Here is a 25,195-nt window from a genome sequence, read left to right on the forward strand (position 1 = left end):
TATCATCTGCTTTAGTCCTGTAACAAGAAGTAAACACAAAATTGTAGCAATAAGAAATGAACAAAAGATTACAGCTGGAGAGGATTAATAAGTGCTTGCTTTTTGCCTGTTAACCAAATAACTACAACTGCACTCTCTGTGCGGCATGTGATGTGGGGTTTTTTTGTTTTATATGTAATTTTTACCTAATAGCGTCTCTTTTTTAGATAAAGACAAAATGTTTTTTCAAAGCCTGATTATTCTCAATACATCCTTAAAGATTTCTTAATTGTTTTGTAGTTGAAATAAGAGCCTCATTTTTAATTTGTAATAAAACTTTACCACATGATTTTTTTTTTTTTTTCCGGAACAAATTAACAAATACCTGTCAATGAGAGTCTTAAATAATTGTCCCCAAAATGCAAATTAGAATAGTAATGGAATACTATCTTTTACCTGTCAAGTTAGCAGGAATGTTTAAAAATGACAACACCCAATGTTGACCAAGATGCAGAGAACTAGCACTAGGTAATCTACCCCTGTGAAGGGATAAGTTAGTAACAGCCTTTAGAGGGCAGTTTGGCAGTATGCAGCAGATGATGCATTTAAGTGACCATGCCCTCTAATCCAGCCATTCCATTTCAATGAATTTATAGTAATAAAAAATAATAATACTGGCTATTTTTAGGAGGTAGTCCAGAAGAGTAACTCAGACAGAGTATATGTATATTACGACCTTGGCCTACATACTTGTAGGATTTAAAGTAAGGTCTGTGGCTTATTTTTATAGAAAGGCACAGTCCATATTTCAGTTTTCCTTGTCGGTGTCTTACAGAACGTTTGAAACGTGAGGAACGGCGTAGAGAAGAGCTTTATCGTCAGTATTTTGAGGAAATCCAGAGACGCTTTGATGCTGAGAGGCCTGTTGATTGTTCTGTGATTGTGGTCAACAAGCAGACTAAGTAAGAATCCTTCGGTTATTTCTCCTGAGTAAGGAGAAGGGTCAGAAGAGAAATGAAGACTTCCTTTGGCAGCCGTACCCACTGAACTTGGGCTGTGGGTTCTAGCATTGCTCTCCTACATTGAGCCAGAGTTCTGTCAGTTGTGGCTTGACAGAAAACCCATTGCAAACTGGCTTACGCCCCAAAGGGAAATTTTTAGTTTGCTTGACTGGGAATATCAGGTATGGCCACATCCAGTGTCAAACCACGTCATCAAGACTTGGTCTCTGTATTACCCTCATTCTCACGCAAGCTTTCTACTGGAAAAGGCAGAATGGCACTAACCCTATACATCTGTCTCAGCAAAAGCCTCTGTTTCCCAGTGCTTCCATTTAAAGGCCTGGAATTGTTTCTCATTGGACTGACCTGGCTCACTGTCCCATCCTTGAACCAGCGGTGCTAAGATTCCCGATTAGCCAGGGCTGGGTCATGTGCCCCATTCCTAGAGCCACAGGTGGAATTAGGCCTGTGGAATCATGTGGACTGAGTAGGAGAAGGGTGCTTTCCCAAAGGAAAACTGAAGAGGGAATATATGTTGGTCATGCAAAGCAATAGATGCCCCCTTCATGGAGCCACCCCGAATCCCCACCACTTCGGGAGGCACGTGTCTCTGCATTTGCCTGCCAGGCCTTCTTTATGAAGTGCCGTGATCTTGCAGAACTGTCAGGAAACTGTTCTAGCCAATCCAGAGTTCACAGTACCTCTTCGCTTGCCGCTTTTTCACATTGTTTCCTGAAGAGACCGAGCAGAGAGGCACAAGGGAGCATAGCAGCTTGCAGGCTTGGCACTGGCTATGTTCCCTTTCCCCAGGTGGTTAGTAAATAACTTCATGTGTTTTCTAGCAGTTTGAGGTTAAAGAGCTAATTTCAAGGCAGAGACTAGGGAAATAGGTGTCGAGACACCAAGCAGCAGGCAGAGTTCCCAGGCTCTGGGCTGCCTTGTTTAGAGATAGATGCCAGTTTTAACCGTGGATAGCTTTTTTTTTTTTTTTTTTTTCTTGACACCGGATAATAGCTGTTATTTTCTAAGCACCTACTCTGCTATCCCTTGCTAGGCGATTTACTTAAATTATTTTTAATCTTCGCAGTCATCACGTTACATGTGTGTTCATTCAGCTCATCTCTTACATGTATGGCGAAGCTAGGTACTGGGATGCAAGTATATAGGGCCCCTTCCTGTGGTGGAGCTTACACCCTAGTTGGGCAGATGACAACAAAAATGGGGGTATTGGTGATGAGCCCTATGAGAAGAAATATATCAAGGATCTAATTTAGATTGGAGAGAAGGTCAGGGGAATGACATGAGTGGAGCCATATTCCTGTTTTGTTGGTAAAGAAACAAGTTTGTAAGAGGTTGAAGGATGTGCTTAAATCCTCACAATTTTGTAAGTAAATGATATGGTTGGGATCCAGACTCCTCCTAGCGTTAAAGCCCATGCTTTTTCCACTCTATTGTGCAGCACCCCAGAGACAGGTACATGCCTCAAGTCTTGGGCAGCAGGATGGTTTTTAAGGATCCTGCTCTGCAGGATCAAGAAAAAGACCTGGGTACTAAGGACTGTGCTGTTGGTAGCTTAATATGTGACCATTCTGAGCTAGGCATAACCATTCTGAACTCTGGTGTAAGGGATGGAATTGGTCTAGATTCTTGGAGCCTGAAGAGGGCACTAGGGAGACACGGGATGCGCTAAGATTTGAACTCTCCATAGGAGCACACACTGCTGGCTGAGGTGCAACAGTATACAGATTGGGAGCTGGTCAGGGAGTGCTCACTTGGATCCTGTTTGTTCCTACAGAGATTATGCTGAATCTGTGGGGCGGAAGGTACGAGACCTAGGCATGGTAGTGGACTTGATCTTCCTCAACACAGAGGTGTCACTGTCACAAGCCTTGGAGGATGTTAGCAGGGGAGGGTCTCCTTTTGCTATCGTCATCACCCAGCAACACCAGATTCACCGCTCGTGCACAGTCAACATCATGTTCGGAACCCCACAAGGTACGGAGGCCCAAGTGGGTTAGAATTCCAGAGATAGTCACTAGTCCATTAATTCTTTGATGCCCTACTGAGAAGAAGCAGGTTTGGGGCAAATGACTCGTATGTCAGCTCAAAGATGGTGGGGCCCTTTTATAAGCACACTGGAGGAGACTTGCATAGTCACTTACTCGTCTGATATTCTTTCAGTGAATGCAGTTCTGGGTCTGCTATATGGAAAACATTATATTTAGCTCTCAGGTATACACAGCGGGATGCTGGTAAACGTGTAACCACTAGTTCTGGGAAGGGGGCAGGAGGCATTGTGGTTCACAGCATTTGCTGATGGTGTAAATGCTCCCCCTGTGTGTCTTGTTTCAAGCCACCAACATGCAGTCACTTCAGGGACGGTTGGGAAGAGACGTGCACCATCAGCTCTCACCATTGAGAGCAGGTGCCGGCACACCTCTGGCAGACGTGCACCGCATGGAGTGTGCTAGAACCCTTGCTTTCATTAGACTTTGTAATAAGGGACTGAGGACACGACAGGCGATGGGATAGTCTGCAAGTGTGCTAGAGAAGTAGAGGGGGCAGGAGAGCAGGGAGGAGGCCTAGGAAGTCCTTGAAGCCCTTCCCTGAAGATGCTTTTAGTACATCGCACTCAGGATGTTAGGACTCAGCCAACCGATGGCCCTGGCCATTGCTCTTCCAGCCCGGACTGGACTTTGCCCTTTTTCCACCACGTCGGAATCTCTTTGCCTGACTTGTTACCCATAACCACAAAATACATAGGGCTCTCACTAGGTCATTTGTGTCTCTGAGCAGTAGTCCTCAAGATGTGTGAGGGCATTTCTGTGACGTTCTGAGACTTCTCACCACCCTGTAGGTCACGTTGCCCATGGGTAAGGAGAGGAGGTTATTTAGGGTCACATTTGATCTTAATGCATGACCTTTGAACTGATGAATTCAGAAACAGTAGGCCAGCTCTATCCTGAGTGTCACAGTGGAGAGCCAGACTTTACAGAAGAGCTTTTTGGCCCCCTGCAGCCTGCCTCCCATGGTTATTCCCCATGTGGTCTTTTTGAATCTGTGGGAGATTGTCATGTTTCTTTGGTTTTTACTACAAGTCTGTGATCTAGGAATTCCCCCGAAGAACCAGCTCTGTGAAAGGTGTGTGTGTTCCCCACCAAAGAAATCTATTCACCTGTCTTTCCAGCCTTCGTCTCCCCCGCTCTGCTCCGCATCGTAAGGCTTTTTGTCACCAGAATGGTTTTCTTGCCGGTTTGAGGTTAGAAAAGGCTTGGTAGAGTCCAGAAGTTGGGCGCTCACAACTGTATGGGAGAAAATAACTCCTGTCATTCTCTCCTACAGAGCATCGCAACATGCCCCAGGCAGACGCCATGGTGCTGGTAGCCAGAAATTATGAGCGCTATAAGAATGAGTGCCGGGAGAAGGAGCGAGAGGAGATTGCCAGACAGGCAGCCAAGATGGCAGATGAAGCCATCCTGCAGGAAAGGGAGCGCGGAGGCCCCGAGGAAGGAGTGCGCGGGGGGCACCCTCCAGCCATCCAAAGCCTCATCAACCTACTGGCAGACAACAGGTACCTCACTGCCGAGGAGACTGACAAGATCATCAACTATCTGCGAGAGCGGAAGGAGCGCCTTATGAGGAGCAGCACCGACTCTCTGCCTGGTGAGCTACGTGGCAGGGCCGAGGTGAAGTTCTGACTCTGCATTTCTCTAACCCCCAGGCTCTGTTGGGAGGGTGGCAGGCCCAAGCTCTTTGGGGTGGGTAAGGGCAATGAGCCCGTCCCCTGGGTTCTCCCACGGGCCATCCTTGCTGATGTAATGATAACGTAACATTTGGGTACTGAATTCCAGTCCCTGTAGTTAATGTGGCGATGGGTGGGCTAAGATTGCCAGCTACCTGGTAACCGAGATGGATGCCTTTGTTCCTTTAAGTAGTCCTCTGGGGCACCTAGGCTGTTTTCTGGAGACAGCATATACCATGAAGTAGCTCCTTTGGGAAATTGATGTTATAGTCTGTGTACTATGTGATTGATGTGATCAGTGATTGTTGTTCTTCCCTGGCTGTTAAGCCTCCTGCCCGCGGAGGGTACTTTCAACTAGATACCTCCTCCTTCTGTCTTTTAGGCCCGATTTCCCGCCAACCACTCGGGGCGACCTCGGGTGCCTCGCTGAAGACACAGCCAAGCTCCCAACCGCTCCAGAGCGGCCAAGTGCTCCCCTCTGCTACACCCACTCCAGCTGCACCCCCCACCTCCCAGCAAGAGCTTCAGGCCAAAATCCTCAGCCTCTTCAATAGTGGCACGGTTGTGGCCAATAGCAGCTCTGCATCCCCTTCAGTCGCTGCCGGAAACACCCAGAACCAGAATTTTTCCACGGCAGCGAACAGCCAGCCTCAGCAAAGATCACAGGCCTCTGGCAATCAGCCTCCAAACATTTTGGGACAGGCGGGATCTGCTCGGAACATGGGCCCCAGGCCTGGGGCTCCTTCCCAAGGGCTCTTTGGCCAGCCTTCCAGTCGCCTGGCACCTGCTAGCAACATGGCTAGCCAGAGGCCCGTGTCTTCCACAGGTATCAACTTTGACAATCCAAGTGTACAGAAGGCTCTGGACACCCTGATCCAGAGTGGCCCTGCTCTCTCCCACCTGGTTAGCCAAACTACAGCACAGGTGGGGCGGCCCCCGGCCCCGTTGGGATCCTACCAGAGGCATTACTGAGGCTAAGTCTCTCAACTGTCCCCAGTCCCCTCATCCCCTGGCCTCCTCCCACCTACTGCGTTCAAATAGAGTTACTTGGAGGATGTTCTCTGCGCCTCTCCAGGTCTACATCGAATGTTTCTACCACCTGCTCTCTCTTCTGCCCAAGGCTTTGTTGCTTATTCCTTCCAGAGTCAGAGTTTATACTGCATTTGGGGGTGTATCTTTTTTTGTCGTTTTTGGTTTTTGTTTTGTAGAAAATAAATATCTCTGGGGTCACTTGGGCAGTATAGGTGTCCGGGCTCAGTTTATATTTCATGGGTTTCTCTGGTCTCTGTCAGCTGGATTTGGGGGTTGAGGAGAAGGAAGAAGCCACGCCCCGATCGACTGAGTTTGGAACAGCATTTTCATGTCCGTCGCCACCGCCTTTGTTCATTTTGAACCTATCGAGGTTTTTTTCAGCTTCACACAGGCCGACCAGAGCTCAAGCTCCTGTCTGCAGCTGCTTCCTAGGGTTGCAGAAAGCCAGCCTGGGCTGGGCAGGCACGGTGTCCTCGTGCCCCGCTCCATGTGTATGGGGTCTGCCGGAGGATTCATAAAGCAGCTGCTCTGGGGTTTGTCTAGGAGAGTGCGTGGCGGCCACGGAAGCAGGCGCTTTTCTGCCTAATCCAGGGTTGTTAGTTTGGGGTTTTCTTTCTTTCTTCTTTTCTTTCTTTTTTCTTCCTTTCTCTTTCTTTCTTTTTCTTTCTTTTCCTTCCTCCCCTTTCCTTTTTTTTCTTTTTTCTTTCCCTTTCTTTCTTTCTTCCTTTCTTTTTTTCTCTTTCTTTTCATTTCATTGGAGGATCTCCAATGGATTGAACAGCTCCAGTCACCAGCAGTTCAACAAGAACTGTAATCTGGGCCCTGACCACTCTCACCCCCTTAACGTTTTTGTCAGCTTCTCCCTCTCCAGTGCTGGTTTCATGGAGGTTCTGAGAAAGCAACTCTAGACTCTGGCAGGGAACACCCTTTTTTTTTTCAGTGATTGTTTGAGCTTTTGGCTCAGAAATCAGGCTCTTATTTTCATTTGGACTCTTCTGTTTCTGAGCAGCAGGAGGTAAGGACCATTTTGATGTCAGACTTTTGGTAGCTGGGCATGTCCTTGATACAGGTGGTTGTTCATAACTTTTGAGCCAGAGTGAAATTATTAGAGGGAGGACTTCTGGCTGCTGCTCTCTATGGAGCCAAAGGAAGCTGCCCTCTCCCTAGGGATGGTGCTCATCAGAGCCCTGTGGGTCACAGTCTCAAGGGTCCCCTGCAGGGATGAGGGAGGGCAGGGACCTCAGCTGAGTCCTTGCCAGTGGCTGAGCGAACAATGCTTTCAAAAACTCAAGGTCCCCGATGGCAGCGTTTTATGTTCTGACCTGTTTGTGTTCTATAGTGTTTTTTTCCTCTTTGGAATTCTGTGTTGTTAATAAGATGAGATGATTACTTTTTATTAAAATGAAAAAGTAAAAGCTGTGTTGTCTTTTTGGGGTGTGAATAACTTCAGGGGCATTCCCTCCCCAGTCAGAAGGTGAGGGCCCCTGACGGAACATTGACTGGTTCCCGTCTGCCATGACGCCTGCCCCCTCTTGTCCTCATCTGTGGTTGCGGTCAGCCCCGAAGACCTCCTCTAACCCTAGTCCTCTTCTGCCACACCTCCCCCGGTCAGAAGCTTTAACATCAGGTCAGAGCAAAAGCCTGCTGGCTAATTATGATGCTGTGTTAAACGTGCTTGTTTGTGGTGGACTCTCAGTGTGGCGGCAGGCTTGTCCGCTCACTCTGGGAAAGGGACGTTTCTGAGGAGGCCGTTTCTGGCCGCTGGCCAGTGGAGCAGGGTGCTCTCCTGCTTCGATTTGGCCTCAGCTGCCACCCTGTGTTCTACCCACTATGTGGGCAGTTGGCAGAACCGTAGAGTCATAGAAAGTGGGAGCCTGGAAGAGCATTTAAGGGCCAGGAGCCTGGGGAAGGGGGCGAGGTCGACCGGCCTGACCTGGTTGTCCCCAGCAACCAGACCCTGAGGCGCAGCCCAGCCAGGGACCGTGGGTCGGGGTGTGATGAGGCAGGGCCCCTTCCGAAGAGCCACCTTGAGTTCCGCTCCTTCCCCCTCAAGGGTCCATACAGCACACCTCAGGCTGTGAAGGGTATAATAAAATTATTTTTATTGCATTTTGTGCAGACGGGAGTCTAAAAAATACAGTAAAAGCTGTAAAGCATTAAATGGGAGCGGAGGAGCATTCAACAAGAAAGGAAAGAACCAACGCGCTCCTTTCCGTGTTGGCACAAAGAACACAAGATCAGTACTGAGGCGGAATGCGGAATACTGAAACACACTGAAAATTAAAGGCAGGCCTAATAATAGTAATAAATAATCTTGATTTGGTTTGCAACCTCTCCTATTTACAAGGGTTTTCAACTTCATTGCATTGCCCTGCACATAGATCGGCTAAAACAAAAGCAACACTATCACTACGAGGCTATTGAAATATTGCACTCAGAATAAAAGTCACTTGAATGGACATGAAACATCTAGCTACAATGATTATAAAGATAATTTGATGAATGACCTGTGATAACATTCATAACAAATATTGCACATGTAGCACAGAAAACTTGGGTTTTGTTATGGGATGTTTGTCTTCTTCAACAGAAACTTTGCTCTTGCCAACCAGACATTCTGGGCCCAGATAGTGCAACTTTGGTTCCCTAATTGGTGGTGTTGATACAGCCCCTTCCCCTTCTGCCCAGGCTGCCACTTAGCCTGGGGATGCTCAGGCCCCCAGAAGGCTAGACCCAGCTGTGGTTCTCGAAGGTCTTTTGAAAGATGCAGGGGGGTCAGGTGGGGGGGCCTGGTGTCTTAATATTTCCAACCTTCTGGAGAGTCCATCTTGCCCCCTTACCAAATCTCAGAGGGCCTTGGCCTAACAGTCAGATACTGAGACCTACCTCCAGCCACACCTGACCCAGTCTATAGACGGCAACAGCTCCAGCTCTCCGCCTTGGGCTCAAAGGGAAGGAGGTGGTGAGGTCAGGAGTACTCAGTAGCCCCAGCTCCGGGAGGTGGGCAGGATGTCTAACTAGGTGCAAATGTCAGGGACCTGGAGCTGGAGGTACTGAACCCGGTCCCAGAGGGCGCTGGAACGAGCATGCAGTGCCTGTCCCCCTTAGTGACGTGCCCTGGGGGAAGGGAGCCCGCCCAATGCGCCTTCTCTAGGGATAGACGGCGCCTCTGACCGGGCTGCGTGGAGCAGAAGCGCCAAGGACTGGAGTTGGAGAAGCCAAAGAAAGGCTTTGGGTCCTGGTTGGAGGAGGGCAGAGAGGCGCTTAGAACAAAGCACATGGCGACTCCAGCCCTCCCCCAGGCCCGGGTGCCTGGGAGACGCAGCTAGAGGCCGCTGCTGGGCAGCAAGGCCCGGCCCCGGCACGCGGGAGAAGGCGGCTGGGTCCCCGAGGCCGGAGCTGCCAGCTGCCGGGTGGGGACAGGGGAGGGAACATCAGGAGCAGAGCTGGGGCCTCCCCGGTGGGTCTGGCCCCTAAACCCAAATCGCTTCCCCTCCTCCCTCGCCTGTCCCAGGGACGCAACTCCGGGGAGGGGACGCCCTCCAGCTCCCCGGTTTCAGTCTTTGGCGAGGAGCCATGGGATAGGGGGAGCAGGCGACCGGCCGACGAGGAGAGACGCCCGCTCCCCGATGAAGGCACGGGGGCGGGGCTTCCTCGGTCTCTCCGCCCCCCATCCCCTCACCACCCCCGCCCCCAGCAGCCCCTCCCCGGTCCTGGCTCCGGCTCGCGGGGAGCCGAGGGGCGGCTGCGCGCGTCTCCGCAGCCGCTGGGAGGCGGATCCAGGAAAAGCCGGGCGCTGGTCTCACCCCATCACCAAAACGAACTTGCGGGAAGGGTCGGAAGCCGGGGGCGCGCGGGAAGGGCGAGGAGGCGAGAGCGGAGCGGGGGTGTCGAGGGGCCAGGACCACGACTCCCGCCTGGGCCGAAAGCACTTTTGCTCCCAAACTCGCGGACGTCCAGGAAAACCCAGCCTCCCGAGGCCGCCGCCTCCCCCGCGTGCCCCCAGCGGGAGAGCTCGAAGGCGGCGAGCAGAGAAGTCCGTTGCGCTTCTAGTCACAGAAATATGGGGACGTTAAAAATACACGCGATGTCTCCTGTACACTATGTATAGGCGCGGCCCCGCGCGGAGGGGCGGCGGGTCGGGCCGGGCGCGGCCTCCCCACCGCGCGCCCTCGGGCCGCCCGGGTGCCGGGCCCGCGCCGGGGCGCCGAGGAGGACCGGGCGGGGCTGGGGAGGGGACGCGGCCGCGCGGCCCGCGGGCGCTCCTCACGGCCCCGCGCCTCCGCCCTCCGCGCCTCCCCGGCCTTATTGCAGCGTCTCCTCCGGCGGGGCGAGGCCGGGCCCGCAGAGCGACGAGCCAACGGGGCGCTCGGGCTCCGGCCTCCGCGCGGGGCGGTCCCCTCCGAGTCAGCCCCGAGCGGCGTGGCCTCCGGGCTTCAGGCAGCGGGGAAAGGGGCCAGGGCGCGGGCACAGGGTCTGTATGTAAACGGTGACAGCGGCGGGGGGCGCGGCGAGGGCTCCGGGGCCGCCGGCCGGGCGCGCTCGGGCCCGGGTGGCAGGTCCTGGCTCTCAGGAGTAGATGGTGATGACCTCGCGGCCGCCGCCGCGGACCAGCATCACCCGGTCCAGGTGCTCGGTGAGGACCTCGAGGAACTCCATGTCTGAGCGCCAGTCAAGGAGAAAAGCCGCGTCCCCTTCGCCAAGACGGAGTGGAGGGAGGGTCGCGATCGGGCGCCGGGGACCCCTGGGCCCGCCTCCCGGTCTGAGGTTCCTGACGCGGGAACGCCTCGGCTCTTCCCTCCCAGGACGAGGACCCCGTTGCCCCTGACGTCCGCCTCCCTCCCGCACGCCCCACTTTAGGTCCTGGATACAATTTTCGTCACCGTTGCGGTTGCGGGGAGGTCCAGGCATGTTGAGCAACACCAGCTTGGCATCCCGGGATTTCTTCACGATGACCTCGTTCAGCCGCACGGCAGTGTGCATGCGCCGCACGTTGGACTGGTTCCTGGGGGAGGCAGGAGGGGAGGCGGGCGCGTGAGCCCGAAGCCGGAGGGCAGGACCCAGTGCCCTTCCAGCCCCAGGCGCACTGGGCCGCTGGCACCGGTCAACCCCAGACCTCTCCAAGTTGGGCTATTCAAGAGACCCCAAACGGCCAGGGGCCCGCGCTGAGGGTTCGTGACAGACTGAGGAGAGCAGGGACCCTGGCCAACCCAGAAGAGAGAATTAAAAAATCCTGAAGCACTTACAAATTCTCCCACTCCCTTCAGGAAACACAAGAGAAGCAAAGAGAGGAAGAACGAGAGAGGGGTCAGAAGAAGGAGGGGCTGAGCACTTGGGCCACCATCCTCCCCCTCCCCCACCCAGCGCTCGCGGGTCCCGCTCTCCCGGCCACACCCCCTTCGCTTCTTCACGGCGCACGTGGGAGCGCCGACCCTCGGCCATCGGCCCGACCCCAGGTCCTCGGATGGGGACGCCCAGACAAGGTCTGGGCGGGGTCTTCCCACCAGGACCTCCTCTGCTCATCTGCTCTGCCACGGGGAGCAAAGACCCTGCAGGCTCACCCCAGCCCCCAGCCCCCAGCCCGCAGCCCCCAGACCCCTACGGCTTCATGCTGAAGAAGTCCTTGATGCCCTCCGAGGAGACGGGACTGGGGCCCTTATTCTTCTCTGCCACCGACTTGTCCTTGGTCCAGGTGAGATGCACCTTCTCAGGATCGGCCTCGCCCTCCCCCTCAGGCTCCTCCCCCGGGGACGGAGAGCTGCTGGGGCAGCTGGGAGCGCTCTGGTCGTGGATGAGCTGCACCTGGGAGATGAAGGAAGGGGCGGGCAGCACGTGACTCCCTTGGCCGAGGCCAGAGGCGCGGCTCCCACCGGCTGGGGCCAAACCACCCAGGCGCACACCTCCTCTTCTGGCTTCTCCTCACTGTCACCAGCGGTCTCTTCTGGGACGTTGAGGCGGAGCCGAGTGTTGGCTGGATTCTTTCTCCGGATTGAGCCGCGAGACTCATCTGTGATACTCTGGATCTACGGAGTGACACAGGTGAGCGCCAGCTCGGCTAGGAGTCACCACCCGTGCCCTGCAAACAGCTACCTCCAGAGCTGATGTTCAGCCACGAGGCACACTTCTGGGAGCCGTACCAGCTGTTAAAACATTGCAAGGCTTCCATACCAGATAGCTTTTGCCCCGCTGGCCTGGCCGCTCCAACTCATCCGCCGAACCCCTGACCTCCCCACCGTGCAGCAAGCAAAGGGTTAACACTTGGCCCAGCAGGGCTCTTTCTTAGCACCTCGGTCCAGTGTCGGTTCCAACTGGTCGGTGCACATGCCGTTGTTGTTGTTGTTTTTTTTTTATAGTGTTCACTATCACCCTGGACAACATCCTTGAAGTGCTCACCTTTCCCAGCTCAAAAAGGTACCCACCACTCATTCCCCTGAAGATCCATTAACCAAATCTGAGAAATATATTATCCACACCTGGGAGACCCCCTCAACCATGGTCTGTCGCTCTCACCTACAGGATCGATTCCACAGGCAACCTGTCACCTGCCCCCCAGAGCTCTTCAGTGTCCGGCCACAGTTACCATCACTCATTTCACCAAGGGGTGGGCTTTCATCCCAACTCGGGGCGCTAGTGGTCCACATTACTCACACCTGGGAGATCTTACACCCATACCCCGTGGGGGGCTCATCATCATTACCCCCTGAGAACTCATCAACCGTACCCTAGGAGGTATGCCCCCAACTCCCACCATCAGCTATATCCCTAAATAACCATCTGTTACCCACTCTCGCAGGGTCTATCACATGATCCCCCACACTCGGAGCCCACGCCCATGAGGAATCATCATCCATACATATTTAGCTTCCACGATTCTCCCTTGGGCCCCAGAAGTCACATACAGAGGAAAATCTGTCACCCGTGCCAAAGCCCTCTGCATCCTGGCTGGCAGGCTTGGTAGGTGCAATGTACCCCTGCTGCTAGGGAGGTGGGGTTGAAGGGAATAAGGGTGATGAGTAATACTCTAGGGTGAAGGCCGTGCCAATGGCCAGGAGTGTGAGCCCCGGGCCATCCCTAACCTGTGCAGACCCAGAACTGGCAGCAGCTTGAGGCTCTCAGAGCCCAGCCAGGGCAACCTCACCTCGCGCTCTCGCTCATTCTTGGTTAAATGCATCTGTTTGAGGATCTGAGAACGCTGCTCCATCACCAATGTCTTCTCGTAGGTGTACGCCGAGATATCGCTTTCATGCTGTGGGCGGACAGGGACGGGGGGGGGGGGGGGGGCGGGGGGGCAGGGTAGAGTGACAGGGGCAAGGGAGGAAAGCATGAGCTCAGGTGCAAGGCCAAGGGAAGGGAGGCGGACCCCCTTCCTTCTGCCAGCCTAGGGCTTCTCTCTCTAATGACCTAGTTTAACCAATAGCTGTGGGAGGCAAGGACGAAGCAGAGGACAATGCTCTTTGAAGACAATGCTGCTCATTCCCTCCTCAGCCCAGCACAGGACCAGGGTGTGAATGGGTGAATTAATGAATGAGCAGATTAATTAATTACCCGGGTGAATGGAGAAGGGGAAGAAATTTTAAAGGAACAAAGTGATGAATGAATACATATATGGATGAATGGGTAGTTGAGTGAATGACTACATTAATGAATACACAGAGGGATGGGTGGATGCGTAAATAAACCGAGGGGGACGGATGGATGAGAGGCCATGCGGTGTAATCGCCAGGGGCCTGGACTCTGAAGTCAGCCTGCCAGGGTTTGCATCGTGGCTCTGCCATTTGGTTGTCCTGTTGAGCAAATTACTTAACCTTTCCGTGCTTCAACTTCCTAATCTGTAAAATGAAAATGCTGATAATTGTATCTGTTTCACTGGTTGTTGTAAGAATATATATATATATATATATATATACACATATATATAAAATGTGGCGTAAGACAGTACCTTACATATAATGACTTGGCTATTCTTGTAAAGAAGAGAGGGACGGATGGATGGATACATGGGCAGACTCTTGGGTTACTCGAAGAGAGGCTAAGAGGTAGGTAAGATGGGGAAGGGATCCAGCATCATAAGCTGATCGATTTGGGGGTCGCCCTATTTGGTGCTAGGGCCAAGAGGAAAGAGGGCCGGCTAGGACTCCAGAACTTCAGGGGTGGCTGGTAGGGACTCACCATCTCCACGACCTCGACCTCCGCGGTGATACGTAAATGGTACAGAAAGGTGGTCAGGTCCTTCTTCATCTGGATGCTGTTGTCGTCCATCTGGGCCACGGTGAAGATGCGCATCTTGCACTTCCGCCAGACCTGGAGGGGTGAAGGGGACCCAGAAAAGCCCAGCCCAGATGCAGTGAGAAAATTCAAGGTCAGAACCTAGAGAGGACCCTGTCCCTCACCCTTCCCACCCACCTTCCCCCGCCCCCGCCACACACACACACACACACACACACACACACGCAGACCCAAAATCCTCTACCTTGGAGGCCACTCCCTACAAACCACCCCCCTCCCCCGCTTAGGTAAGAGTCCCCATTAAAGTATCGCTTGCAAGGGTGAAGCAGCGCTCTCCTTTACAAGGCAAGGACACCCGCCAGAGGAGACACACTCAGGTCCTAACATCTCAGGGGAAGGGAGGCGATCAGCCCCCCTCTTCCAGGAGCTCCCGGGGAGGGGCTCACGTGGAGGCTGGCCCTGGCCAGAGCCCACGAGCCACGCAGAGCCACGCTCGCTCACCTTGTGGTGTCGCAGCAGGAAAGGCAGCAACATGAGCATGCCGCCGTCGTGCACAATCCACCAGACGTCGATGCTGCCCTCGGAGAAGCGCTCGGGGTTCCCAGGGAACATGGAAACGTTCTTGGTGACCAGTAGGGCCAGGTGACCAGCTGTGGTTTCCCGGACCAGCTCTGGGGAAGGCCAAGGAGAGGGCCAGAGGGGAGAAGAGCGACCCCGGTCCCTTCCTGCACCAAGGCTCCTGGCACCCAGCACCCCACCCCACCCCACCCAGCCCCGGCCTTGGCCTGAGTAGTCAGAAAACCAGCATCTACGTAGGTCTCATCACTGAATTGTTGTTTGGATTGGGGAAAGCCTCTCGACCTTGCTGGGCCTCAGTTTCCCCACCTGTCAAGTGGCAATGAGACCACCTGCCCTTCCTATCAGGAGCTCTTCCGTGCACGGCCTGGTTTATCCTCTCAACTGCCTTTAACTATGATCCACCCGGAAAGGAGCCAGAATAGCCTGGAGTCAACAGGGCAGCCTCTAGGCGCCCAGCTGTGTGATCTGGAGCAAATTCCTCCATCTCTCCGGGCCTGGGCCTCCGGTTCACACCAGTAAAGGGGAGATGACACTGCCTCGCCAGCCCACACGGGACCGCTGAGAGGATAAGAGGCTTAGAGAGAGGCTCAACTTGTCTGGCACACAGAACACAGTCTATACATGTCCGATATTATATTACTACCAAGGCGTCTAGTGCTCAGAGAGGGTGAGTCACTTGTGAACGATCACACAGCTAGGAAGGGCCAGAGGTGAGATTGAGACCCAGGCCTCTCTGACTTCGCAGCTGTAGCTCTTTCCGCTGCCTTCCACTGACTCTCTCTCTCAGGGCTGAGTCAGCTCTGCAGGGCCCAAGACTATCTCCCTCACACCTGAGTCCTCAGCGCCTGGCACATGGCCAGCTCTGAGCACCGACCCCCGCATGTGCGACACCCGGGAAAGAGCCCCCAGGCCCAAGAGGGAGAGCCCACCACCCACCGCTGTCCCCGGCCCACCCAGTGTTACCAATGAAGTTCCTCCATGTCTGATGATCTTCCTTCTGCCGCCAGTTGCGGGGCCAGCCAACCAGCACGGTGTTGTGCTGCAGCCCCCCGAGGCCCCCGGACTGGATCAGATGCGACACGCCGTCACGCAGGTTGGAGGAAATCACTACCTGGCAGAAGCCTTTCACTTTCTCTGCCTCCATCAGGCGCCGGATGGACTGGGAGATGGGGGGAGGGGCGTGTCAGACAAGGACGAGCCTCAGGCCTCCATTCCGGCTGTCTCTCCCCTTCACTGTCCCCATCTTCTCGAAGCTCAGCTCCGATCACGTCAGTCTCTGGCACCAGAATCGCGCATGGCTCCCCATCACCTATTAGCCCCATTCCTTGTGGATCCGGCGAAGCCGTCTGTGACCTTAGCCCACACTTCCTGCACCCTGCCTTCGCTGGCAAGCCCTCCACCCCCACCGGGACCCTCCCCCCATTGCAGATCACACCCTGCTGGCCCAACTCAAATGTCACCTTCTCAGAAACCACCCCCCACCCAGACCAGAACGGAACTGGGCTGCTGTGCGTGCCCCGACGATTTGTTTTTAACAACTTTTAAAAGTTAGCATAATGATGAGCATTTTCAATGCACACTCAACCTGCACTATGAAGGTAGGATTCTTATTAGTCTTATGTTATAGATGAGGCAATTGAGGTTCAGAGAAATTAAGTCTTCCTTAAGGCCACCCAGCTAGTGGGTATGTTATTGTAGGGGTTCAACTCCAGGGCTCTGACACCATCCCCCACGCTCTAAACCCCTACCCTGATGTCAAGCAGAGAGGGCTTCAACGCCTACCTCGGGCACCTCCTGGCTGTGTGACCTCAGGCAAATCGCTTAACCTCTGTGAGCCTCAGTTTGCCCATCCGTCAAATGGGGATGGCAGCTACCTCATTGAAGAACAGGCAGAATTACAGGACATGATGTGGGTAAGGCAGCATGCTGCTTGACAGATTGGAAGCACGCAACACATTCTATTATTCTGATGATATGAACCCTAGTGAAGCATCTACCAACAGCAGGAAGGCTTGAGAGCCTTCTGGGTACGTTCTATCTTCCCACTAGCCTGTGAGCACCTTGAGGCCTGGGATCTGGTCTTATCCACCCCCCATCTCCCCAGGCCCAGCCCTCTGTCTGGTTCGCAGCACCTTCTCACCCACTCCATATTGAAGGAAGTTGACCAGTGGAGGCCTCCAGCCCTGGGCCCTGACAGATTGGTGTGAACGGCCCAGTGAGGCAGAAACAGCAACTGTCACAAGCCATTAGGGGTACTCCTCCCCATCTCTCCTCTCCCCCCTCCGGCCCCCTTTCCTTTCTCCACAACTAGTCACAGCCCCAAGGGGAGAGAAGCCTGGATCGAAGACAGAACCCACCTGCTCAGCTACCCACCAGGTTCCAGACACGTGTTAGTGCCCCATAACACAGAAGCCAGCCGCCCCTGCCCACGCTGGCCCCGTACACTAAGAGTACAGACCGGTGCTCTTAGAAGCAGGTGACCCAGAGCCAGGGACGCAGGCTCAAATTCGGACTATGCTCCCAGCCAGCTCTGTGACTTTCAGCAAGCTGTCTTCCCTCTCTGGGCCTGTTTCCCCTTGTACTAAATGTGGATACTCACACTGCCAACTTCACGTGGCGTGAGGGTCGAAAGAATCATAGATGTGAAAACACTTTGAAAGATTTATACGTTGGCAGGGAGAAGCCTGGAGTAGGAGTCAAGCAGTCCTAATTTGAGTCTGTTTTCTGTCCTTAGACAAATGACCTGACTTCTCTAAGCCTCAGTTTCCCTATCCATAAAATGGGGCCCTTTTGGCTCTGATGGTCTTTGGTTCTGACAATTGGATTCTAAGGAACTCACTCGCTGAGTCCTTAGATTCCTCTTCTAAGAAAGAAGAAAGAAAAGCATGAGCCACCTTTGACCCCAAAGGAGGTAAGAAGGCAAAGTGTAAAGGGTCAAGTCAAGGGACTTGTCCTTGCCCCCTTCCCACCAGGGACTCCTCTCACCTCCTCTGCCCGCTGGGCCTGGGGATGGTTGTCCAGAAAGGTGCCCTCAAGGACAGAGCCCACAATGGTCAGGCCCTTCCCTGCCTTGAGCTGGGAGGTCAGTGAGAGCAGCTGTGGATGTACCACATTCTGGTCTTGGTCCACGCGCACCAGCACCAGCAGCTGTGGCCTGAAAAGGATTCAAGGTCCATTCAACACCCACCCAACTTCTACCCACCATACACCACGCCCCCACACACCAAAACACTGGTGAGCTTACTAGCCATCCATCCTCTATACCCCCACCCACTTACCCATCTCGCTGTCCACCTCACTCATCCATCCACCCAGTCACCCACCCATCCATTTTATCCTTCCGCCACCCACTCACATCCATATTAACTTACCTACATATGCATTATTCACCTAGTTATCTAACATCCACCTGCCACCAACCATTCACACGTTCATCTATTCACCAATCACCCTCCCATACATATATACACTTAGCCATCTACTCATCTGTTTATCCATTCACTTCCTTTTTCATTTGGCCATCCCATCCATCCAATCAACCATCAGTTTAAGAGCATTCTCTGAGCACTCTGGGCTAGACCCTGTGCCAAGCATTTAAGAATTCACAAACAATGCAAAGCCCGGGTCTCTGGAAGACCCAGTTTAGTAGACATCAGCAAGTGCAAGCCAACAGTGTCCTAGTCAGAGCTCAGAGTTCAGGCCTTCCTCTCGGCAAAGTGACCTGAGGGAGATGAGCGAGGGCTGGGCTTGCAGAGCAATCAGCTAGAAAGCAGGCGGGGCTGAGAGGTGGAGGTAAAGATTCTGCTTCCGGTTCTGCCTTCCGTGGCCTCTGAGACCTTCTCTGGTCCCCGATGTTCACACGAATAAAGTGAAGGGATTGTTCTTAATCTAGAAATTTCTAGAAGCCCCCTATAACTCTCAAAGTGAATGGGTCCACCTTTCCTAGAGCAAATGCTACACGATATTACATTTATCTGTCTCTGTGTGTTCCTGCTCCGTGGAACGATTCACTCTCTAGGTCCCCAGACACTGGAAAGGGGCCCGGCACAGATCATGCATTCACACATGTTTTTAAACACATGATAGGTGAATGGGGGGATCAATGGATGGTACCTCAGCCTGACCCCAGGTACCGCAGGTGGGAAAGGTTCAGACTAGGCTGAGCAGAGGAGGAGACATTAAGGACACACCATCGTGGCGGGAACACCACCCAGCAAACAAAACAGGTGAGGGAGAGTCAGGCCCTGCTCCCTTCCTGTCCTTCGCCTGGGCCCTCTCACGTGCACCTGGCCACTTACCTCCAGTTCTTGGTATGTGGGGGCCCTTCCTCCAGGCGTAAGAGGGCGTAGCGTGCAGCGCTGAGGGACAGGCCTCGGATCCCATCACCCCACTCTTTCTCTGCCCTGGGGACCCAAGGGGATCAACCAGAGTAGAAAGCCAGGGGTGTCAGGAAGAACCACGCACACAGAAGTGGCTGCCCCAGCAGACAATGTGCAGCCATTCTGCCACCTCCTTTTCTCGAAGCTTCAGCCCCTCCCTCAACTCCTGTCCTCTATCTCCCAATCCCACCCCCATCACCCTTCCCCCTCCCCTCCATCCCCAGCCTCTCCCCACTCTTACCCCATCCCTACCCCCTTCTGGCCCTCCCCACTTCCCCACACTTACCCGCGGTACTCGATATATTTGTAGATGAGCCCAGCAATGAGCATGGCCACCAGGGCGTAATACCAGGAGCAGATAAACATGAGGGCCAGGCAGAGGCTCATGCCCAGGAAGGAGAGTGTCCTGAACAATGGGAGGAAGACCCAGCCTCTGAGTCCCAGCAGGACTGTCACTGGTTCCCGGGGCTCAGACAACAAGGCAAGAACTGGGAGGTCTAGGGCAGCTCAGGTCTGGGGGAACTCACACCATCATCTCCAAGAGCACCATGGGAATCTGGGAGCTTCTGGGTGAATGAGCAGCCACAGACAGCACCACTCCATGACACCCCCCCCCCCACTCCTGAGAACACACTGCCTTGTCCCAGTGCCTTAGACCCTGCCGCACCACCCTGCCAGATGGTTTCTGAGGCACAGGTGTCTGGAGAGAGTTGTAGGCAAGATCTCCTGGGAAGAGTGTGTCCCCAGGAGGAGGTAACTGGCAAAGCAGGAGCACTGAGATGGGAGTCAGGCAGCTGGGTTCAAGTCCAAGTCTGTTGGAGACTTTCTGAGTAACCTTGGGCTACTCCCTTCCCCTGTTTGAGCCTGTTCCCTCTCCGTAGACCAAGCATGGTCATTCCTGCCCTGTCTGCCCCACAGGCCTATTGTGAGGATGAAGGACCATAAAGTAAAATGATCAGAAGAGCCCCAGGCTCCACATAATAAGAATCTTCCATGCACTAAACCCTGTAACACTCACGAGGGCCCCTGAGGTCAGTGCAGTTGTCATCCCCATCTCACAGCTGAGGACACTGAGGTTTCCTCTTCTAGACTGAAAGACGTTGGGCATTGTGGGGAGGGAGGGACTATAGCCGAGACTGTTCACGACTGTGTTATATTATTATTTGTGGTTATAAGGTTCTCCAGAACCTTTTTCATGCTACTTGGGCTACAAAAGCTGGAGAAATGGACTCCTTTTTTTAAATTTTGGGACCCCTAGACCTAGGGGATGGGCTAGGGTGAAGTGGGGTGGGGGTGGAGATAGGAGAGTGTTCTGTTAGGCAGGGAAGGGCACAGGGCACCCACCAGTGGTAATATCGAAAGCGTGGCCTCCAGTTGGGGGTCCTCAGCAGTGTCTGTACGGCACAGGCCAGGTTCACAAACATGTAGCACATCAGGAAGAACCTAGAACACAGAAAGGCCCCAGGAGAGGCAGAGATGCAAAGGGAGGCAGAAACAGAAAGAGAAACATAGGGAAAGAAAGGGGGGGAAAGAGGATAAGAAACTGAGGAGGTGGCCAGATCACATTCTGGAATGGGATTCAAGGGCCAGATCCCCTTTCAGCACACCCTGATGTGTGTGGGAGTGAATCTTCATATAACAAAAGACAGGTTGTTACACTATTGGGTGGGCTATCCAGGGTCACAACTGAGGATCCAGGTAGAGAGACACCCCCCCCAGAGCTGATGGGGAGGGCAAGAGGCCAGCACGCACATAGAGAGGATGGGGGCAACTTCGTCGAGGGATGCAATGAGGATGCCAATCTCACAGATGCAGGCCGTCAGGAGCAAGGCCCATGTTGGCTCTCCGTTGGCTTTGCCGTGGCCAAAGACCTGGGGACAGAGCAACCATCATAAAGGTCTGAGATCTTAGGCACTTCTTGTCTCTCTTGTCCAGTCTTGGGGACCAGTGCAATGGAGGCAGGAATCCCCTAACCAGTGAGGAAGTAGGGAGAGGATGCTGTATTCCTCACCCTTACCCAAGGGGATGCCAGTCTTTGGCTGTGTCTCTCCCACTCTGACATTGGTACTTCAGTTAATGAAGTTCAAATGACCCCTTAAGGGGAAGAGAAGGACCTGTAGGACAGATGGAGAGGAGCTACAGGGACCAGCAAGTGGCCATGACTGTGTGCTCCATAAATCTTTTTTTTTTTTTTTTAAGCACCATGGAGAGAGCCACACTTACCCTTTGGCTACCTCCCTGCCTGATCACTCAGCCAAAGGAGGGCTAATGGTTTCTCCCCTAAGAGCAGACAACTCTGCCCAAAGAGATAGCACTGACCATGGGCCAAATCCCAAATAAGGCACACCCATTCTTCTTATTGGTAGTGCAGAGCAGCAGGGCCCTAGGGGGCCTTGGCTCACCCGGTGGCCTCTCCGGGCAGTGGCTTGGCTGACCGGTATAATGGATGGGCTTTTCTTCCCACACTCCACCCCTCACTGACCTGCAGGAAGGGCACTATGCCGTCCCGGGAGATGGCCTGCAGCAGGCGTGGGGCCCCCGTGAGGCTCTGCAGCCCAGCCCCACAGGTGGAGAAGAAGGATCCGATGACAATGACCCAAGGGGATGGCCAGGCCAGTGTTCCCACCACCAGGTTGCCATTCACGGCTTCGCCAAACCTGGAATGAAGCAGCAAGGGGACAGGAGATGCTGGGTGAGCAATGCCACCTGGATCTCCAGGGCGTGTCTCCCACACCAACCCCAGGACCAGTTGTACACCCATCACAGGACTAGGCTCTCTAGGAGCAAGGGGGGAGACAAAGCTCCTAATGTCCTGGGCATTTCTGTCTGTGTGACCTTGGGTAAGTTGCCTCAGCTATAAAATGAGAATCATTATAAACCTATCTCGTATGATTGGTGACAAGATAAAAGGAACCAACACAGGTAAAATGCTTTGCACTATGCCTGGAACAAGACACTAATAGTGATTCTAGTAAATGGTCAATATTGTAATATGTTAAGCTGGAAAAAAATCTCTTGGCTTATTAGAACCTGTGTCTCCATCTGAAAAATGGGGTTCTGGCCTCATTTATGGTAATGATATCTAATGTGAGAAGCATAGAAAAGCATTTTCTAACAGTGACACTATCTTAAATTGAATGATGCTGCCTCAGTAGGTAGAGAGAGCCCTGTGGCTGGAGTGTGCAAGCAGAGGTGTGCTCAAATGGGATGTTGCTGAAGGACTCCAAAATCAGATGAAGGGTTTTACCGGATGGCCTGCTGAATCCCTTGCAGTTCTGTGGGAGGCCTCTGATTAATTTTTTTAATGTTGATTTATTTTTTGAGGAGGGGAGGGGCAAAGGGAGAGACAGGGAGACACAGAATCCGAAGCAGGCTCCAGGCTCTGAGCTGTCAGCACAGAGCCCAACGTGGGGCTCGAACCCACAAACTGTGAGAACATGACCTGAGCCGAAGTCAGATGCTCAACCAACTAAACCACACAGGCGCCCCAAGGGGGGGGGGGTGTCTCTGATTAAATGAAATAAGTGGAGATTAAGTTCCCCTAAAAGCTAATAAGTGTAATATATGCAAATTGTCCGCTTGGCCAGGTCACTCCCCTGCTTAAAACCCTTCAGGGTTTCCTCTATTTTTTTTTTTAAATAAAATAAAGCTCTAATTTCCTGGTACCAAAAACTAGGCTTCCAGGACTGGCTCCAGATGCATGTCCCCATTCCCCACCTTACAGAAGCCAGGATGGAGCCATGGAAACTGACTTCCATGACAAGACCTCCTACTTTACCCTCCTAGTGGTGCGTGCCCATACCCTTCAAATGTGTAGGCTCCAGAAGCTTGAATTTCTTACAGCTATAGGCACCTACGTGTGTGTGTGCGCACACACACACACACACACACGCACACACTACTGTTTCTCTCCTCCACCTTTGTTCATGCTGTTCCCACCACTTAGAATGCCCTTCCCACTCCTAGTTACCTAACTGATCTCTACTCAACATTTAAAGTGAGAAAGATAAGTGGGAAAATGTGTGTAAGGCACTTCCAGCATCACCTCCTCTTCCCCAACCCTCTGAAGACTGGATTTCGGCCTCCTGTGCATTACCAGGGCCCACTCCTACTGCTCTACATTTCAAGTCTGTTGTTGAGCGTGGTTATCAGCCCCCAAAGAGCTCCTTCAGGACAAAAAGCATGTGTTATTTATTTTTATTCTCTCCTAGAACACTGGACAGCGACCAACATATAGATATCTAAGAAATGTTAAATGGGTTAATAGATTTTAAAGCAAAAAAAAAAAAGGGAAGTAGCATTATTCTAAAAACAATGAGACACCATCCAAGTTTCTTGAGCTGGAGTGACAGGAGAAAGATAAAATATAAGAAGGTGAGCTTGCAAGCAATCGCCTGTGATCTCCCTCCCACAAGTCCCCTTGCACAGACTCAACACTCTCTGCGGGGTCTGTTTCCCAAAACCTGGCCCCATACACCCACTACCCAGAACAGGATCAGCCCCAATTCCCTTACTTACTTGTCCCGCAGGACGACCCCCTCAATGCAGGCCCCAAACAGAACAACAGAACTGATGTCTGTAGCAGAGGATGAAGGAGAATCCCCAGGATGACATTCCCCTTTCTGCTCCCAGGCCAGCTGGGTGAGGCAGCAGCTTCAGCTGCCCTCCTCCCAGCCCTCCCTATCCACGGTGGTCCCAGCCCAGCAATGCAGGATACAGACAGCAGAGGTGGTGGCAATGGCCAGGATGGTGCCAGTGGGAATTGACTTCTGGGCATCCCGTAGGTCTCCAGAACGGTTAGAACCAGCCATGATCCCTGTGAATAGAGGAGCAGCTAGTACAGGGGCCACAGGAGACAAGACAGAACAAGAAGAAAGGACACCAGCCTTGGAGCCAGGAAGTCTGGGATCTAGTCCTGGCATACCGACTGGTGTGAGAACTTGGGCATGGCTTCTCCTGGCCTTAATTCCCTCATCTGTGCAATGGGAACTGGATTTTGGCTCCTGCCTATGTGATGAGATTGCTGGACTAAGAAATTCCCCACATCATCATTGACTCTCTCCACCCATCACTCTCAGGCAGAGTCCTCCCTCTCTGAGCTCCCCTTCACCTGTGACTGAGGGGAAGTAGATGCCAACCAGCAGGGTGAAGTAGGAGGTCATGTCGCTGAAGACATAAGGATGGTCCATGTCGACAGGGGTGCCATCTGCCAGGCCCACTGAGGGCATCCCACGTCTCTCCACAATCACCCCCTTGGTCAGGTAGGAGCTCCAGAGGTTCTCTGTGGGGAGGAGATATGATGCTTAGGAGGAAAACCAGAAGTCAGGGTACCAGAGCTCCAGGGCCAGGAGGTGGGGTGGGCAGAAAAAGAAGGGTCAAGGTCAACCACTTCTCACTCCCTCAAGGCCTTGGCTCTATTTTATTTCCACTGACATTCCCTAAGCTCCTGCTTTGGGCCAGGCCATGTGCAGAGGCTTTGCACATGAATCACATCTAGTCCTTGCCCTCAAATAGTCCAGTCTAGTAGGGTAAAAAGACACAGAAAGACCTATCTCAGACTGATTCAATATGTCCCAAACTGGTCTCACTGGCCAGCCACCTCACAACCAGCTCCTTTTTCGTATCCCTTATCTAAGTAAATGGCACCATCATTAATTCAGACAGCTTTACATTGCCCTCAACTGTTCCCCTTCCCCATATCTGTTTCAAAACCATCTCCAATTTCTGTCTATTATCCCTTCTAAATATTTCTCAAATATGCCCCTCCTCTCCTTTTCAGGATTTCCTCACTTCAGCCTTATTGACATTTGGGGCCAGATAATTCTTTGTTGTGGAGGGCTGTCCTACAGCACTGTAGAATGTTTAGCAAAATACTGGTTTCTATGCATTAGATGTCAGTAACAACCATCTAGTTGCGATGGCCAAAAATGTCTCCAGACATTGCTATATGCCTCCTGGGGGGCAAAACAGCCCTGGGGGAGAACCACTGCTCCACTCCACTCCCATGGACATCACTTGATTACTCTTGATCAGAAAACTATCATCTGTCACCTGAACTCAGCATCAGCCTCCTCCTGGACTCCCTGTTCTCTCTCCCTTTACCTTATCCATATTAACAGCCAAAAAGAACCTTTAGAAATAACACTGACCATGTCCATCCCTTATTTGAAACCCTTTCATGGCCCCCATTGCCCTCAGGACATGGTTCAAACATTCCAATATGGCTTCCAAGGCCTGCCACAATCTGGCTTATGCCA

At 53.1% G+C, this 25,195-nt stretch overlaps 2 protein-coding genes across 5 annotated transcripts in view; one reads left to right on the plus strand and one right to left on the minus strand.

Annotated features, from left to right (window-relative positions):
- Positions 1 to 7,480, plus strand: part of NCOA5 (nuclear receptor coactivator 5) — a 31,693-nt gene extending 24,213 nt beyond the window's left edge. For 2 of the 4 annotated variants that reach the window (XM_049650652.1, XM_049650653.1), the window contains 4 exons: positions 815 to 941; positions 2,776 to 2,975; positions 4,323 to 4,643; positions 5,105 to 7,479. In XM_049650652.1, the coding sequence (XP_049506609.1) occupies positions 815 to 941; positions 2,776 to 2,975; positions 4,323 to 4,643; positions 5,105 to 5,694 (1,238 nt within the window). In that variant the 3' untranslated portion in view covers positions 5,695 to 7,479. Of the gene's footprint in view, positions 1 to 814; positions 942 to 2,775; positions 2,976 to 4,322; positions 4,667 to 5,104 lie in introns of all 4 variants that reach the window. The other 2 variants (XM_049650654.1, XM_049650655.1) reach the window with 2 other exon arrangements.
- A 2,843-nt stretch (positions 7,481 to 10,323) lies between these two features.
- The window catches only part of SLC12A5 (solute carrier family 12 member 5), a 34,238-nt gene continuing 19,366 nt past the window's right edge, over positions 10,324 to 25,195 (minus strand). Inside the window, exons 9-25 of the mRNA XM_049650658.1 lie at positions 24,049 to 24,219; positions 23,656 to 23,754; positions 23,457 to 23,514; positions 21,421 to 21,595; positions 20,691 to 20,809; positions 20,283 to 20,381; positions 19,225 to 19,344; positions 18,858 to 18,962; positions 17,545 to 17,713; positions 15,523 to 15,718; positions 14,482 to 14,651; positions 13,924 to 14,055; positions 12,893 to 13,000; positions 11,655 to 11,777; positions 11,357 to 11,556; positions 11,001 to 11,015; positions 10,324 to 10,759 (exon numbers count right to left, since the gene is read on the minus strand). Of these exons, the coding sequence (XP_049506615.1) occupies positions 10,324 to 10,759; positions 11,001 to 11,015; positions 11,357 to 11,556; positions 11,655 to 11,777; positions 12,893 to 13,000; positions 13,924 to 14,055; positions 14,482 to 14,651; positions 15,523 to 15,718; positions 17,545 to 17,713; positions 18,858 to 18,962; positions 19,225 to 19,344; positions 20,283 to 20,381; positions 20,691 to 20,809; positions 21,421 to 21,595; positions 23,457 to 23,514; positions 23,656 to 23,754; positions 24,049 to 24,219 (2,495 nt within the window). The remainder of the gene's footprint in view (positions 10,760 to 11,000; positions 11,016 to 11,356; positions 11,557 to 11,654; positions 11,778 to 12,892; positions 13,001 to 13,923; positions 14,056 to 14,481; positions 14,652 to 15,522; positions 15,719 to 17,544; positions 17,714 to 18,857; positions 18,963 to 19,224; positions 19,345 to 20,282; positions 20,382 to 20,690; positions 20,810 to 21,420; positions 21,596 to 23,456; positions 23,515 to 23,655; positions 23,755 to 24,048; positions 24,220 to 25,195) is intronic.

Source organism: Panthera uncia, assembly GCF_023721935.1.
Source record: "Panthera uncia isolate 11264 chromosome A3 unlocalized genomic scaffold, Puncia_PCG_1.0 HiC_scaffold_11, whole genome shotgun sequence".
NCBI classification, from domain to species: Eukaryota; Metazoa; Chordata; class Mammalia; order Carnivora; family Felidae; genus Panthera; species Panthera uncia.